The sequence below is a fragment of the Sinocyclocheilus grahami genome, unplaced genomic scaffold, assembly GCF_001515645.1.
Source record: "Sinocyclocheilus grahami isolate Dianchi unplaced genomic scaffold, SAMN03320097.WGS_v1.1 scaffold653.1, whole genome shotgun sequence".
Lineage (NCBI taxonomy): Eukaryota > Metazoa > Chordata > Actinopteri > Cypriniformes > Cyprinidae > Sinocyclocheilus > Sinocyclocheilus grahami.
The window spans coordinates 296,548-313,508 of NW_015505832.1; the positions used below are offsets into that span (position 1 = coordinate 296,548).

The following is a 16,961-nucleotide window of genomic DNA, read 5'->3' on the forward strand; positions in this document are numbered from 1 at the left end:
GTAACGTAAATCTGCATGATTATTGACTCCGGTTATGAGCAAACAATGAACACGTCAAGTGTGATACAAGTAAGGTTTTATTAACTACATAAAAACTTAAACTAGTCTAACATACTACACAAACACATTAAGCCGGTCTAATCAAATCATGTAGGGAAATCAAAGTAAATGTCTTTTAAGAGAAACAATAGAGAACTGTAGCAAAGATGAGAGCAGTTTCTAACAACATCTGTGCTTACGGATTCAGGTTTGACTTCAAACATGCTCCTTAGTCGTTCATGCAACATCAAAGAAACTCAGATCCACCTGCTACAGTTAAATACACTTCGTTGGTTAAGATAATTTTTATGTGGTATCTAAGATGTGACCTTTTGACCTTACACAAGCCTTACACTGATTAAGCGCTTCAATAAACATAAGGGGTTAAGCTTATTTGCACTTATTGTCTGTGTTGTTTTAGCACCTAATTCAATTTTACAGGTTCTCAAACCAGTATTTTAAGAAGCCATCCATTTTTAAATTGCTTTTTGTTTTTGTTAAAATATGGATGGTGTCTATAAATCACTTACTGTAAGCTGTTTTGTGTGAGTTTGTGAGTTGCAAAGCAAGGTAAATGCAATACTATTCAGTGTAAAAACACACCTACTGTATAGTATGCCAGTCCTTTTCTTGCAGACTCAACTCCATTTAATGCAGTCAATATAGGATTTTTTGCCATTTCTTTGCCTTTTCTTTCTTTTTGCCCAATGTCTCATTCTCAACACTTTTTCTAAAATCCCAGTCATTTTGTTCTCTCGATGCCCTCTCTTTGACGGGGCTGCTGTTTGCCGTGACCTTGCAGCTCTTGTGTTGTGCCGCTGCCAGTCGTCTGTCCAATTACAGCATCCTTTTAGGGTCCGCCTCAAAGCATATCAGCTTGGCAATCCTATTCTCTGTCCAGATCAAAGCAGACAGCAACTTCACAAAGCCTCTAAGTTTTTTTCACACACACTCTTTTGTGTTCTTTGATGTTCTCCACACAGGCATTGCACTGGACAGCAAGAATGATGAAATCCAAAACTCCCCCCACAGCACACAAAACAGCTGTCAGCTATTATTAGAATCTTAAATGAGTCCTCATGCCAGGCTTTGACATTCTATTTGATTTATTTATTTATTTATTTTATCACTTCTAACCAATACACAATATGCCATGCAGCTCGCTTGCTAACATAATAGTTGCTTTAATGTCAGTGTTCAGACTGAACACTTTGGTGTTTTGTGTGTGTGTTTATCTGAGTTTCACACTTGCTATGATGTGATTATTGGATCTGTTCCAAAACCTAGTGAGTTTCCTCAATCCCTACATACATCGGCAGTTTCCTAACTATCATGCAACTTCATAAGTGATTGACGTGGAACAATCTAGTTCAGGGGTTGGCAACTTTGGTCCTGGAGGGCCTGCAGAGTTTATCTTGAGAATCAAACACACCTGCCTGTAGCTTTCTAGTTATCTTGAAGACATTGGTTTTCTTGTTCAGGTGTGTTAGATTAGGGTTGGAGCTAAACTCTGCAGGACAGTGGCCCCCCAGGACCGAAGTTGCCCATCCCTGATCTAGTTCATATGCAGGAACTCTAGAAACCCCACAAACATATCACTGCATTTGTGTATGTAAAAAAAATTATAATAATATATTAAAATAAAATAAAATTACACTAAACATATTTTATTGATGCTTTTCAGTACTGAATGAAATAGAAGTGTATTTATAATGAATATCTATACTGCTTTATTGCATTTATTGTGTGTAGTTTTGATGACTTTACAGAAGAAGAGGAAAATTAAGGCTGAAAGTAAGGTCAGAGCCACTGAAACAGGAACTGACCTTGACCTTCAAGATATTGAGTCTATTTTGTAATAATCTAACAAGGACCTGTTTGTTTTAAAATGTAACACAACAATAAATACATCGCAGGAAATAAAATATGTTGTGAAGACAAAGGACACAGCATGCACTTGGAAAAAGAGTCCTTTCAAGGAACACGAGAAGACTCAGTTGTGCTGATTTGATTAGTTGAATCCGCTTAGACCTGTAATTAACCTTGCTTGTTGAGTTGTGCATGAAATCCCTTTCCACCACACAGTTATGGCGTAAGTGGAAATGTTGAAATATTGTCATAATTATGAGATAAAAGGTCAAAATTAAGACATAATTCAAAGCATTGAGGTAAAAATTCTTTTGACATACGAAATCATAATTATGAGATAAAAAGTCAAAATTATACGATTCTATCATAATTATAAGATAATGTCAAAATGTATATATATATATATACATATATATAAATAAGTTAAAGTTACAAGAATGGAGTCATTATTATGAACATTTTTAGCTTTTTTATGTCATTTAGATTTTTTTATACCAAAGTGTGATTTTTTTTTTAATGTGCCAGAAATTAGCAGAGTATCAAAAACACTCAAATTTAGACTCAAATATCCCTGGCATATTATATTAATTTATACAGTTTAAAAAAATCTATTTTAAAACCCCATTACACCCTATGATAGGACAATGCTAGTGAAACATGAACACAATGCTGTGACTTCTCAAGTATTCCAGTCAGTGAGCCCACCACCAGGGTTGTTTATGGAGAGAAAACACGGTTTTGGGGGAGAAAAAGTTTAAATCGCCCCTCCCCTTTGCATCTCTGTATTTGCTACACTGATTTCATGTTTTGGTCATAGTTTCGCTTTGGATGGGTGATTAGAGGGAAGTGATATGCACACTTTTTGTTTGTCTCATTTTTACTTGCCCATACTGTTGAATACATAATTACTAATCATTTCATTACTAATTACATTTTGATTGACGATTACAAAGACAAACGTTGCTAGCTGAGTATCAAAAACACTCAAATTTAGACTCAAATATCCCTGGCATATTATATTAATTTATACAGTTTAAAAAATCTATTTTAAAACCCCATTACACCCTATGATAGGACAATGCTAGTGAAACATGAACACAATGCTGTGACTTCTCAAGTATTCCAGTCAGTGAGCCCACCACCAGGGTTGTTTATGGAGAGAAAACACGGTTTTGGGGGAGAAAAAGTTTAAATCGCCCCTCCCCTTTGCATCTCTGTATTTGCTACACTGATTTCATGTTTTGGTCATAGTTTCGCTTTGGATGGGTGATTAGAGGGAAGTGATATGCACACTTTTTGTTTGTCTCATTTTTACTTGCCCATACTGTTGAATACATAATTACTAATCATTTCATTACTAATTACATTTTGATTGACGATTACAAAGACAAACGTTGCTTTTATTTGAAACAGCATAATTCGTTGCAGTAAATTAAGGTCTGTTTTGATTTAATCTCGAACTTTAAAGGATACATAACACACAGTTTCTACCAATGTAATGTTAATCTTGAGTTCCTATAGAGTAGTATTGCATCCTTCATATCTCCGAAGAGTGTATTTGGCACAGAAATACTCCCATCATACGTCCAACTCATTTTTTGTAACTTTGGCCATGTTTAGCATGATAATCCAACTCTTAACAGTGTAAATAAGTCAGAATGCATGAAATAGCATTAGACCTCCCCTTTAAGAGATTGCTTCTGCAAGTATTGCATGAAAACGCCAAATCAATAAACCTTTGTTAGATGCACATAGTGAAGTATCTACCAATTCACCGTGTCAAAGTTGCATCCAGTCATGCTGGTAAACGGAGCATCTCTGCTGTTTCTCTCATTTGAATGTTCCAGGCATTTGCACATAAACCCTCAGTTTATTGATCTAACCCTCCATCAAAGATGGTAAACGTGCATCACCTTCACCTCCTGCTTTGAACCATAACACTCAGAGTGGGATGCAAAGGTGAAGAGGCATCTATCACTAGAAATCGCTCACGGGCATTTCCCCTCGAGGCTGCTAGAATGACACTTCAACAAATTGAAATTGATGGCCATTTGACTAGTGGCAGAATGACATTTGCAGTGTTTGGTGTAAATTTAGACTCAGGAAAATGAGATGCAGTAATTTAAACCTTATTTTGGTTGATCCTTTCCTTAACACTTCTTATGTTATTACAAATTGTACCCTCCTCTGGCTTTTATTGTAATTGGTGTTTCTCAATAATATCCATTTAATACCCAATTTAATAAAATTTACTTGCGTTTCTCAAAAATGTATGCATACAAACATATATTATGTATTATGTTATTATACTATACAGTTTTTTATTTTATTATGTTATATACATACCTGGCCGTATGGACCTGCATAATGCTCTCGCTGTTTTACTTGTTTTATTGGCTTTATTGACCATATAACATCTCAGTTCTTTACTTTCTGTTGCAGCTGTCCTGGGCTGCTTAATTTTCTGAGCCAGTAATCAACAGGTAGCCCATCGTACTCTGCTTGGCTCCATCTGCCTCTCCACACAGTTGAACAGATTGGCATTGCTTTATGAAAGAGAGAGTGCATTTGTCTGAATTTAAATCGAAGCCCAGCTCTGTACCATGACTCACCATCATCTGCAGTATCACAGCTAACTACACTTAGGCTAAAAGCGCTTTCCTAAATGGAACCATGGAAAGCAAGAAACTTGCTGACTTCACACGCATACTAAAAAATAAAGAGTATTAGAACACCATATAATAACTTCTAATTACAGTGTAGTGCAGTGGTTATCAAAATGTGGGGTGTGTATAATATTGTAAGAGAGATTTACATTATGTATGAGAACTCCTCCACATATTGTGCAAATGTGCTGTGCTTATAAACAAAGACATTTTTGGTCCCAATAGAGTTCACAGTGGCTATGTTTACATGCAAAATGTTTGGTTCAATCGGACTGAATGCATTCCATTTGATGAATCTGAATGTAGTGTTTACATGAACGCTAAATAAAGTGATTGGGTTGATGTGCCACAAGCTTTATGTCACAAGCTTCAAATCAGATTTTTTTTTTACATGCACACACTACACAGATACAGACTTTCTCACTGTTTGCACATAATAACCACTCTCCTACACGGTTTCTTTATTTGTTTTTAACAGCAGAATTAATATTTATCCATTTATGGATAAATATACATATAAACCGCTGTGCCATGCTGCTCATATTTATCAAGCAGTAAAAATGCCCCTCATGCCAAAAACGAGTTGCCTGTGGATGAGAATCCAAAACAAGGACTAGTGGGAGGTTGTCCTACTCCACTTCACAGTTGCCGAGTGAAAGGAAAGTTTTACAATGACAGGACACGCATTTATGCAACACTTTATTCAAAAGAAAGAACCGCTCGTTCCGCGCATCATACGTCATTATGCTATTTCTGCGTCATTGCACATGCGCACAGGGCCGGCGCAAGCTCAACTGCTGCTCTAGGCAAAACACTGCTGTGCCGCCCCCACTTCACACTCACAATTAAACACTATCTTTGAGATAGAGGTCTGCACGGGACAATTTTTTTAGTCCCGCTCCCGCCCGCAAGGTTATATTCCACACCCACCCGCTCCCGCTATATATTCACTCTTTGTTCACCCGCTGTCCGCTTAGAATAATTTTCTTCCTGACCCGACCGTTCCCGCTAAATTTAGATCTCGTTTCCAGAATCTCACATTTAAATTTCCGCTACTGAAAGAAAGAGGGATAGGCTGACAAATAAATGAATTTATATGAATTATCTTAAGACACAAAATTAGTTTAATATGTAATTATCTCAGCAGTAGCCTATAAGCATGTAGTAGGCTAATCCTACTACGTACTTACATTTTGGCAGCCATATTAATGGACAATCAAATTAGAGTGGAAGGAGGTGTGAAAGTAAGAACTGAAGGCCAGCCTAATGTACACTACACCAGTATTTTTATTTATATATTTATTTTTTTTGAGAGCAGATTGTCTCAGTCTATGGCTGATCTACGCTCTTAACTGCACCTGTCTATTAAAGACTTCATTGGCTGAGTGCCTGTCTAGTATTTCTAACGATATGCCCTGAATGTTTGATTAAAGCCCTTGAGCTTAAACCAGTCTGGAGTCCCCTGACCTAAACTGTCTATAGTGTATGAGCCAGTGTTTACCCATAACAGAATGCTTCTTTAAAACTGATGCATTGTGTGTGGGAGGAAATAGATGGATTCTTGGCGATTCTTCAGACAGACAAATAGTATAGGTAAAATATTATTGCAGATGTTTTTGAATAGATTTCTCTGTTTTTCCAATAGCAGAACTCTGTATTTTACTAAATTATTAAAAATGTAGTCTCTACAACCACACAATATTTTGACCTGGCATTCACTGAGATGGTCTCGATGGAATCGATGCATGGCACAGGGTCAAATAAGCACATATTGCTCAAGCATCCTGAATTCATAAGCATTCTTATGAACCCTCAGCAACAAACAAACAGATGACTCTCTATGGCCACCTCACTCCAGGTTTAACGGCAGCTATTCATTATTTGACTGCTTAATTTTGGAAGCTTATTTCGTTATGCAGGGACTGAACCTCTGACATGTGCTGAGAGAGTGTGTGTACCTAATGTTTAGGCAGTCATAAATAGCCACTTATCTGCAGTACAACCTTTCGCAGTGATGACTTAGAGCAGAGCAAGAGTTGGACAGTAATTGTGTTCTCATTAAGGGTTCGTCTGTGCAATGTAATTATGGACCTCACTCAGGAAATAAAACCAAGTGTTAATAGGTCAATAGATATCAAGTTGTTACTTCAGGTGTGAAGATAATCATTTTTGGAGTTTAACAGGCAGTCTGTTTTTGTAGTGAGCATTTAGAAAGTGCTATATGTGAGACATTACAGATTTATCTTGGGGTAGAGATGTACTTTACATCATAAATTGAGTGTGCTGAATTTTGGTAATTTAATTTAATTTTGTGTTTTAATTTAATTTTATGTTCATTGAATCACTACATAATGGCTTAAAATTACATTACATTTCACCACAAAACCAGTCTTAATTCGCTGGGGTATATCTGTAGCAATAGCCAAAAATACATTGTATGGGTAAAAATTATAGATTTTTCCTTTATGCCAAAATTTATTAGGATATTAAGTATAGATCATGTTCCATGAAGATATTTAGTAAATTTCCTACTGTAAATATATTAAAACTTAATTTTTGATTAGTAATATGCATTGCTAAGAACTTCATTTGGACAACTTTAAAGGCGATTTTCTCTATATTTAGATTTTTTTGCACCTTCAGATTCCAGATATTCAAATAGTTGTAGCTCGATCAAATATTGTCCTATCCTAAAAAAAAACACATCAATGGAAAGCTTATTTATTCAGCTTTCAGATGATGTATACATCTGAATTTCGAAAAATGTACCATTATGACTGGTTTTGTGGTCCAGGGTCACATATAAGTTTTGACCCTACTACCTAAGACAGTTTTTTTTCTTCTCATTTTTCTTAGTTTCATGTATTCATTGCTCATAAATAAGTAGTGCTTCTTCACTGTGGAGGTTGAATATTATATAAACTCTGTGCCAGCTTAGATATCAAAAGAGGATATCAAATGTTTTTTTGTTTTTTTTTATTAAATTTATTTTTATGTTTTCAGTTTTATTTTAGTTTGTTTTAGTAATTTTGTTATGTGCTTTTATCACTTACTTCTAAAAAAATACTTCTATATAGCTTTATTTTTATTTCAGTTTTAGTTGTTTTAGTAATTTTATTACTTCAACTTATTTTACATAGTTGCCAAGGCAACGGTCCTAAGTTTTTCATCTAATATTTATGCTTTATTTTATTTCAGCTTTATTTCAGTTACCGAAATAAATAGTTTAAACAGTTTTAGTTAACAACAACAACACTTAAGAAACAGATATCTCCAGATACAATGTCTGTATCTGGAGCAATCGCAAAGTTGTTGTTGTTGTTATTATTATTATTATATTTGCATTCTGTTAAAACGTGGGCAGTGCTTAAACCGTAACTTAAACCATAAATCGTCAAAACAGCAGTATATGAAAAAAGTCAATTTAAAAGCCAATTATGTTCCCTTCATTATTTTCAATATAGCAAATATGCATTTGTATAATTCATAAACTTATTTAAAAATGTCTCATTTTCTGTGGTCATGTGACAATGACTGCTAAAAATTCAGTTTTGCCATCACAGGAATAAATTACATTTTAAAGTACATTAAAATGGAAAAAAGTTATTCTAAATTGGAATACAATTTTACAATATTGCTGTTTTTACTGTATTTTATTTTTTGGTTACTCATTAGAATGTATTTGTTCTGATCTGATTATACATGCCTTTCTGATAAAGTATTTGGCTTTGTTCATATGCCATTGAAAAGCTGTGTAAATGTAATTGTATTCTTGTCAGAGTCAGAGTCATATGAATTTTGAAAAATACAACAATTACACCTCACACTAATCAGAGCCTTGGCTTAGCAGTAGTTGCAAGTCCTCTGACAGGTTAAACCATGGTGCTGATCACACTCAACTTTTATGATTCCGTTTCCTATCATCTCTCCACTCTCCTATCAGTAGAAGTGGCAAAAGACCAAAAAAAAAAGAAATCCCACCCATGCCATTTTAGTGATGTATTGTGCTATGATCCACACCTGGCTAGGAAACAAAACCCACTGTCCAATTACTTTTGGGTTGTGATTCAATGAGAGTGTAATTCCTACACGGTTCACAGTTTATGTATAAATGCAGTCAAATTAAAGCTGGCCACAGGTGCACATTTTCAAATCAAGTGGATCACTGTCCTAACACAGCTGACGAATAACCAGAACAATCACATTCAGTGTTTTCACAATAACCATGGCATGATCTCACGCCGTTCTGCTAGTATATGGTTGATACGTTAGTTTGGTGCACTTTTCAACATCACACCTGTAACACTATAGTAGGGCCTTTTCTGTACAGCTTTATTCGTGTTCCATTGTATTTACATAATTTGTCTACCACTGTAGTCTCACATAGAATTGAATCTCACCTCATGAAAGCGAGCAAGTGTGTTGGGGAGGGTTTTACACTAGGATCTGTGGCATGTTGTGAAAGCTCATGACAGATGTTCTTTAATATCCTTTCCTCAATTCTGTAGGAGATAGCGCTCGATTTAACAAGCCCCTGTCTCTGCACCATCTTATCTGTAGGCAGCAAACATTTAATTTGAATTTGCCTCTTTTTGACATCCATTGGATGGAACAAGTCCTCCACAGTCAAGTGGCAAATCATCTTTTTCATCGCCGATAAACAACCGGGCCACAGGCGATCTCGGTGGCTTCCTGATATTTTAATCATTTTTGGAGCTTGCATAAGTTGTTCAGTGTGTTAAATATTCTTCATTTAGAGAAGGTCAGCACGTCTTAGTCAAATATCCGGCAATCCTTATTTAATTCTGTGTTCTTCCACCACAAAACGAATAAGGCTTTGATATAGTAATTTGTAGTGACCTTTATTTTTAGCTCCCCTAAGAATAGGTTTCAATAAGAGTGATAAGAAAGGATATAAATGACATGCTGATAAGGAGCCTCGTATCTCATTTATGAGAATATATTGTAGCGTCTGGACCACTCCAACACACAATATATATTTTGTTAGCTAGATTTCACAAATACTCCACAAATTCAAGGCTGCAATCTAGTGGCGCCTCCGCTCAGGAACTGGGAAGCTATTAGAGCTGTTTACAGACTGTATTGCTGTTCAAAATACAAAGGCAGGCCTGAAAAACCTACTGCATTCAGTGGGCGCTAGTAACTCAGTCGCATATAGGTGCTAAGATTTAACCCCAAATAATAGACTCTCTGTATTACCAGGTATACTAATGACATTTTATAATGGAATGGTGTCCTACTTCATTTATTTGAGTGGACAGGCTTGAATCGGTGAACTTTTCATATGCAGGAGGCCATGGGATGCTGTAACACCATTTTTCTGAAATCTCAGAAATGAGCAGCTAAATAAGGCATGTAGTCCCTATGGTCTCTTTAAAAGCCATTTTAAACCAATTAGAGTATGATGTTAGACTCAAGATGCTATGGGTAATTAGAATTGACATCGGATGTTGGTATGATTCTTTCAGGTCTTCATGAAATGTCTGTAACATACTTTGGTTAAAATTCCTCAGTGGTCTTGTAAAACAACAACTTTTTTTTACTAGAGGTCTGATAGTGGATTTTACCAATACCGATAGCTAGGTTGGACCACACTGGCCGATACAGATTAAATAAATTAAATAAAAAAATTGTATTGTGAGTATTGAGCCATACTTTTCATACTATATTACATAGCTTATTAACTAATGTTGACAGAAGCAACTTCAAATTTAAAAACGTATTAGTAGATGTTGAAATTAACACACTCTAACTAGATGGCCATCTTTAAATATCTAAAGACACATCTAAAAATACACAAAGGCCATATCATTGAAATTACATATTGTATGTATACTCTCACGCTTTAATAGTTTCTATTCTGGTCCAGAACATGTAATGATTATTTAATCAAAATAACAAAATATACAGCCCACTATGTGAAGCATACACCTTATTAGAGCCACAGAAAGACAAACGTTTCACAGAAAAATGCACAATACACAATCTTCCAGCCCAGGGTGGAAAACACATGCATTAATGCGACCATCAAATCTTGATGATGATGGTGATCATTGCAATATGCAATATTATCAATATGATCATTGCGATAACCAAATTAATAAATAGATGCTATGAAATGTTTATTTCTACATTTACATTTTACCAATAATTTTTTTGTTTGATTTTGTAAAATTAACATTTAATGGATTGTGAATGAATAAACCTAAAGTAAAAAAAAATAAGAATAATAAAAAAAAATAGGCTGATGAAACTACAGGACAAAAAAAATAATAAATACAGTGCATATATAAGACTAGGTTTTTCTCCAAATAAACTATGAGTCATTGTCTAGTTTACTTTACAGGAAATAAGAAGCATTGTCCCTCCTGGTTCTAGGAAAATGCATCTACTTCATGAAAGCACACTGGTCTATATGAAAAACCGTCATTACAGAAACTAAAATAATGTCTCCTGAAATGTTATGTCAAATGCATTAACAAACGTACACATTTTCTATTCCAGTAACTACTGAGTTCTGCTGAGAACAGAAATATGTTTGAACCAGACGTTGGAGGATGTGCTCGAAATCCACTCTCTCTCTGTACTGTAGTTGGCCAAGAACATTTGGACCAAGAGGAAGACATGGATTAAACAAAGAAAGGCTGTGACACACTTCTCATTTGGCTCTGGGGTCCACAGCGGGAGAAGAATGGCACTTCTCAAGGTCTTGCCAGGAAGGCTAGTGGTTGAGTGAACTTCCTGAGCCCGTGAGAACTGGATGTTCCACTTCTTTTGTGTGTTTAGTGGCATTAGTACTCTGTCCTTTTCAGTTTTAAATAGAGGATATCATGCTGTGGCCATTCACTTATCTGTAAATGTCAGACACTCAGGTTGTGGTTCAGTATTACAGCCTTTCATTCTGATTTTCACTCCAATCGTTTATGGTAATGATAATTTAGATAAGCGCTTCCCACAGCTGCCGTGCTTATTTACAGTTTCACTGAGGCTTTAGAATGTCTTGTGAGCACTTAAAACGTTTTATTTTCAAAGGCTGCCCCTAAAATGTTCACATGGAGATTCAGTAAAGAAGTGCACTGGATCATGTATACAAATCGACTTTGTGAAACTAATATAGGAAGACTCTTGAACAGCCTTGAGATTTGGCCTGGCCTTCATTTTAGATGCTGAACCGATATATTAATGCAGTCCCCAGTGTTATGTTTCCCTTAAAAATGTGTGTCTTAAGACATATCTACATCTCTGCTGGGCTCTTCTTATACTAGTAGGTACAGTGCAAGTTCATTTGAACATCAAAGCTTTGCTATGAGCTGCATATTGTATTATAAAAACAAAAGACGTGAGTGGTTTGATGAAATAGTAATTGAATCCCTCTTATGAGGTACGAATGTCTGGAGAAACATCTGTGAAACAAGTTGGCCATTAAATATGCAACGGCATATTCAAAAATTCCTTTTGCATAAGATGGCAGTGCTTTAAAGAGAATTATCATGGCCTGAAGCTCATTCAAGTACTGCCATTTAACATGTGTGAATCTGATTGAAACAATCTCCATACTGCTTTTGTTTATATCCAGTGTTGAGGTAAACTAGAGCCTGATTAATATCTGCTACAAAAGCACAGCAGCCTTCAAAGTTAAAGGTGAGGTCTCCCCTTTTTGATGTTAAAATAATTTCTCAACCCCATGCCGACATGTAAAACAATTGAGACATTTTTAAAATTTCAACAAAAAGTGTAAACAAGTTCAAATTTTACACATTTTAACCAGTCCGACCAAGTGATCTAGTTCTAAAAAGCACACTTCATATATGACTGCCATTGAAAAAAATCAGAAAATTTTATTTTATTTTTATTATTTATATTAAGGAAAATAATTTGTAATAAAGTTTATTAAGAGGCTTATAAAGTTTAGGTTAGAGATATAAAGCACATATTAATGGCTTATTCTGCATGACTTTCCCCATACCTAAACTTAATAGCTACAAATTAGGAGTACATTGAGGCAAAATTCATAGTTAATAGCTAGTTACAGTAATAGTGAGAATTGGAATGAAGTGTGACTTGATAGGAGTTATTTTTCTTGTGGTGCTGTACACTTTACCTTCTACATTTATGCAGTGGATATTGTTTCTGTTGCATGGTTGTTCTGAAATCCAACTAAACTATCAAACAAAGAACGTCTCAAAGTTTTCATGCTGCATGTTGTGACATAAATCATGCCTAAAGGAGATTTTAATTAAGGTAAATGGCAGATATTGGCACAGCAGTCTTGCAGCTAATCCTTTGGCAATGAGTTTCACTAGGCGCAGATCACTGTATTAATCCCAGAGAAATGGCTGGAAACTCTTCAGCACACATGAAGTCAGGAGGGGGTCGCAGTGTTGCACTGGCGTACTTACCTTCTTGTCATTTAAAATAAATAAATAAATAATCCTGTTAACAAGGCTCGGACTGTGAGCTGAAGGCTTGTTTCTGTCATCGTGGTCAGCAAATTGTAGCCCTAAGATAATTACATAAAAGGAACAACAATGTGGACCTTTTGAGACACTCACTCCAAATTGTCATTCTTAATATTATTGTGACCCTGGACCACAAAACCAGTCATAACGGTCAATTTTTCGAAATTGAGATTTATACATCATCTGAAAGCTGAATAAATAAGCTTTCCATTGATGTATTTTTTAGGATAGGACAATATTTGGCCAAGATACAAAATCTGGAATCTGAGGGTGCAAAAAAAAATCTAAACTGAGAAAATTGCCTTTAAAGTTGTCCAAATGAAGTTCTTAGCAATGTATATTACTAATCAAAAAATATGTTTTGATACATTTACGGTAGAAAATTTACAAAATATCTTCATGGAACATGATCTGTACTTAATATACTAATGATTTTTGGTATAAAAGAAAAATCGATAATTTTGACCCATGAGAATTATCATGGCCTGAAGCTCATTCAAGTACTGCCATTTAACATGTGTGAATCTGATTGAAACAATCTCCATACTGCTTTTGTTTATATCCAGTGTTGAGGTAAACTAGAGCCTGATTAATATCTGCTACAAAAGCACAGCAGCCTTCAAAGTTAAAGGTGAGGTCTCCCCTTTTTGATGTTAAAATAATTTCTCAACCCCATGCCGACATGTAAAACAATTGAGACATTTTTAAAATTTCAACAAAAAGTGTAAACAAGTTCAAATTTTACACATTTTAACCAGTCCGACCAAGTGATCTAGTTCTAAAAAGCACACTTCATATATGACTGCCATTGAAAAAAATCAGAAAATTTTATTTTATTTTTATTATTTATATTAAGGAAAATAATTTGTAATAAAGTTTATTAAGAGGCTTATAAAGTTTAGGTTAGAGATATAAAGCACATATTAATGGCTTATTCTGCATGACTTTCCCCATACCTAAACTTAATAGCTACAAATTAGGAGTACATTGAGGCAAAATTCATAGTTAATAGCTAGTTACAGTAATAGTGAGAATTGGAATGAAGTGTGACTTGATAGGAGTTATTTTTCTTGTGGTGCTGTACACTTTACCTTCTACATTTATGCAGTGGATATTGTTTCTGTTGCATGGTTGTTCTGAAATCCAACTAAACTATCAAACAAAGAACGTCTCAAAGTTTTCATGCTGCATGTTGTGACATAAATCATGCCTAAAGGAGATTTTAATTAAGGTAAATGGCAGATATTGGCACAGCAGTCTTGCAGCTAATCCTTTGGCAATGAGTTTCACTAGGCGCAGATCACTGTATTAATCCCAGAGAAATGGCTGGAAACTCTTCAGCACACATGAAGTCAGGAGGGGGTCGCAGTGTTGCACTGGCGTACTTACCTTCTTGTCATTTAAAATAAATAAATAAATAATCCTGTTAACAAGGCTCGGACTGTGAGCTGAAGGCTTGTTTCTGTCATCGTGGTCAGCAAATTGTAGCCCTAAGATAATTACATAAAAGGAACAACAATGTGGACCTTTTGAGACACTCACTCCAAATTGTCATTCTTAATATTATTGTGACCCTGGACCACAAAACCAGTCATAACGGTCAATTTTTCGAAATTGAGATTTATACATCATCTGAAAGCTGAATAAATAAGCTTTCCATTGATGTATTTTTTAGGATAGGACAATATTTGGCCAAGATACAAAATCTGGAATCTGAGGGTGCAAAAAAAAATCTAAACTGAGAAAATTGCCTTTAAAGTTGTCCAAATGAAGTTCTTAGCAATGTATATTACTAATCAAAAAATATGTTTTGATACATTTACGGTAGAAAATTTACAAAATATCTTCATGGAACATGATCTGTACTTAATATACTAATGATTTTTGGTATAAAAGAAAAATCGATAATTTTGACCCATACAATGTTTTTTTGGCTATTGCTAAAAATATACCCCAGCGAATTAAAACTGGTTTTGTGGTCCGGGGTCATAATTGTTTTTGCAGACTTTTTACAATTTTTATTTATTCATTTATTTTTAATTTGTGACCACAAAACCAGTCTTAAGTCGCTTGGATATATTTTTAGCAATAGCCAAAAAAAAACAAACCATTGTTTGGGTCAAAATTATTGATTTTTCTTTTATGCCAAAAATCATTAGGATATTAAGTAAAGATCATGTTCCATGAAGATATTTTGTAAATTTCCTACTGTAAATATATCTAAACTTAATTTTTGATTAGTAATATGCATTGCTAAGAACTTCATTTGGACAACGTTAAAGGCGATTTTCTCAGTATTTAGATTTTTTTGCACCCTCAGAATTCAGATTTTTAAATAGTTGTATCTCGGCCAAATATTATCCTATCCTAACAAACCATACATCAATGGAAAGCTTATTTATTCAGCTAAATCTCAATTTCAAAAAATGGACCCTTATGACTGGACATGTTTTTGGAAACAATACCGTTATCATCTCCGTCTAAAATAGAAAAACAACAATTTGTGAACACGGTGATGTCATGCACAGGTGTATTATGTGTTCAGTCTAAAGGTATGCCCAAGTTTCTTTACAACTACTGGCCTAGCATGCATAATACAGTGTTTTTAGTAGTTTTCACGGATCGGTGTGAATGGGGATCATTTTGACAACGTTGTCATCTATACACAAAACTTCTCTATTTTTGTAGTACATTGTTGTTGTGTAAAAATACCTTAATGCAAGTTTGCAGGGGCAGATTTAAGCAGACTAAATGATTAGAGAAGTCCCGTATATGTCACCAGATAAAACTAATATTATGAGGTATTTAAAAAAAAAAAAAAAGAGGGCTTGGACGGGGGATATGTGTTTCTTCTGCGAGCCTCGCCTGACACGGGTCTGGCACTCCTCTGGTTTCTCTCTCTTCACCAGGGGTTTCTTCTCCGGGGCCTTCATGCGCCAGGACACCACCGGGGAATTGACCGCCGCCGTGCCGTACACCTTCTGGTACTTGGTGGAAGCCACGTAGGAGGCCTTGACTGTGAGGACCACGGCATTCATCAAGTTCTTGGCCGCCTGGATGAGGGATGTAGCGCTGTCCAGCTAAAGCAATAGGGAGGAGAACATTCAAGTAAATGTCTGTTGATGATAACTATGGCTAATGTATGGAATGAAATGATGCACTGTTTTGATCTTAATGCACAGTATTAAAATTAAATAAATACATAAAGTGTGAAACAGTATGCAACAATTGCACAGTTATAAATGAGCTATGGCAGGTTTTTTGAGTAATTGAGCTAGTGTTTAACACTGTCCAAGTATAGATGACCCTAATTGAATATTTGAAGAATGAAGTATGTGTGGCACACCTCAGATGTTTGGCTTAGGACAACTGTTGTCTGATTAACTTATCACGTTAAAGTATACTACTGCTGAAAAGTTTTGAATAATTATGATCTCTTATTGTTCATCAAGGCTGTATATATAAGGGATACACCCTCGGGCCCGATACTGAGCTCCTGTACTCGTACTCGTTAAAATGCCCCGATACCAAACGCCGATACCACACAGCATGTGACAAGTGCCATATTCAGACAATGAAACACCGACAACAGAACAACAGACAGCAGAATGGAGTTATTAGAGATTAAGGATGTCTACGAAGTATATGTATGCAATGAATATAATGTTAAACATTCAGTATTAACGCCTGTATAGCTGATGTGCGCGAGTTGATGAGTGGATTGAGCGCACGACGGCGCAGATGCGCGAGCTTGTCGAGTGAATGCACATCACAAGTGAATATACCTTTCTCACAGACATCACTGGAAAGTTTGTAGTTCGGTCGGATACGTCAAAAACAAGTAAGTAAAACAATGCACAAGTTACTTAACGGTAGAGAGAGAGAGCGAGAGAGAGAGAGAGAGAGA

General features: G+C 35.5%; 1 protein-coding gene across 1 annotated transcript in view; it reads right to left on the reverse strand.

The window, feature by feature from the left end:
- Window positions 1-15,792: 15,792 nt before the first annotated feature.
- LOC107558616 (catenin alpha-2) overlaps window positions 15,793-16,961 on the reverse strand; it is a 128,391-nt gene continuing 127,222 nt past the window's right edge. Inside the window, exons 12-13 of the mRNA XM_016242278.1 lie at window positions 15,883-16,134; window positions 15,793-15,801 (exon numbers count right to left, since the gene is read on the reverse strand). Of these exons, the coding sequence (XP_016097764.1) occupies window positions 15,793-15,801; window positions 15,883-16,134 (261 nt within the window). The remainder of the gene's footprint in view (window positions 15,802-15,882; window positions 16,135-16,961) is intronic.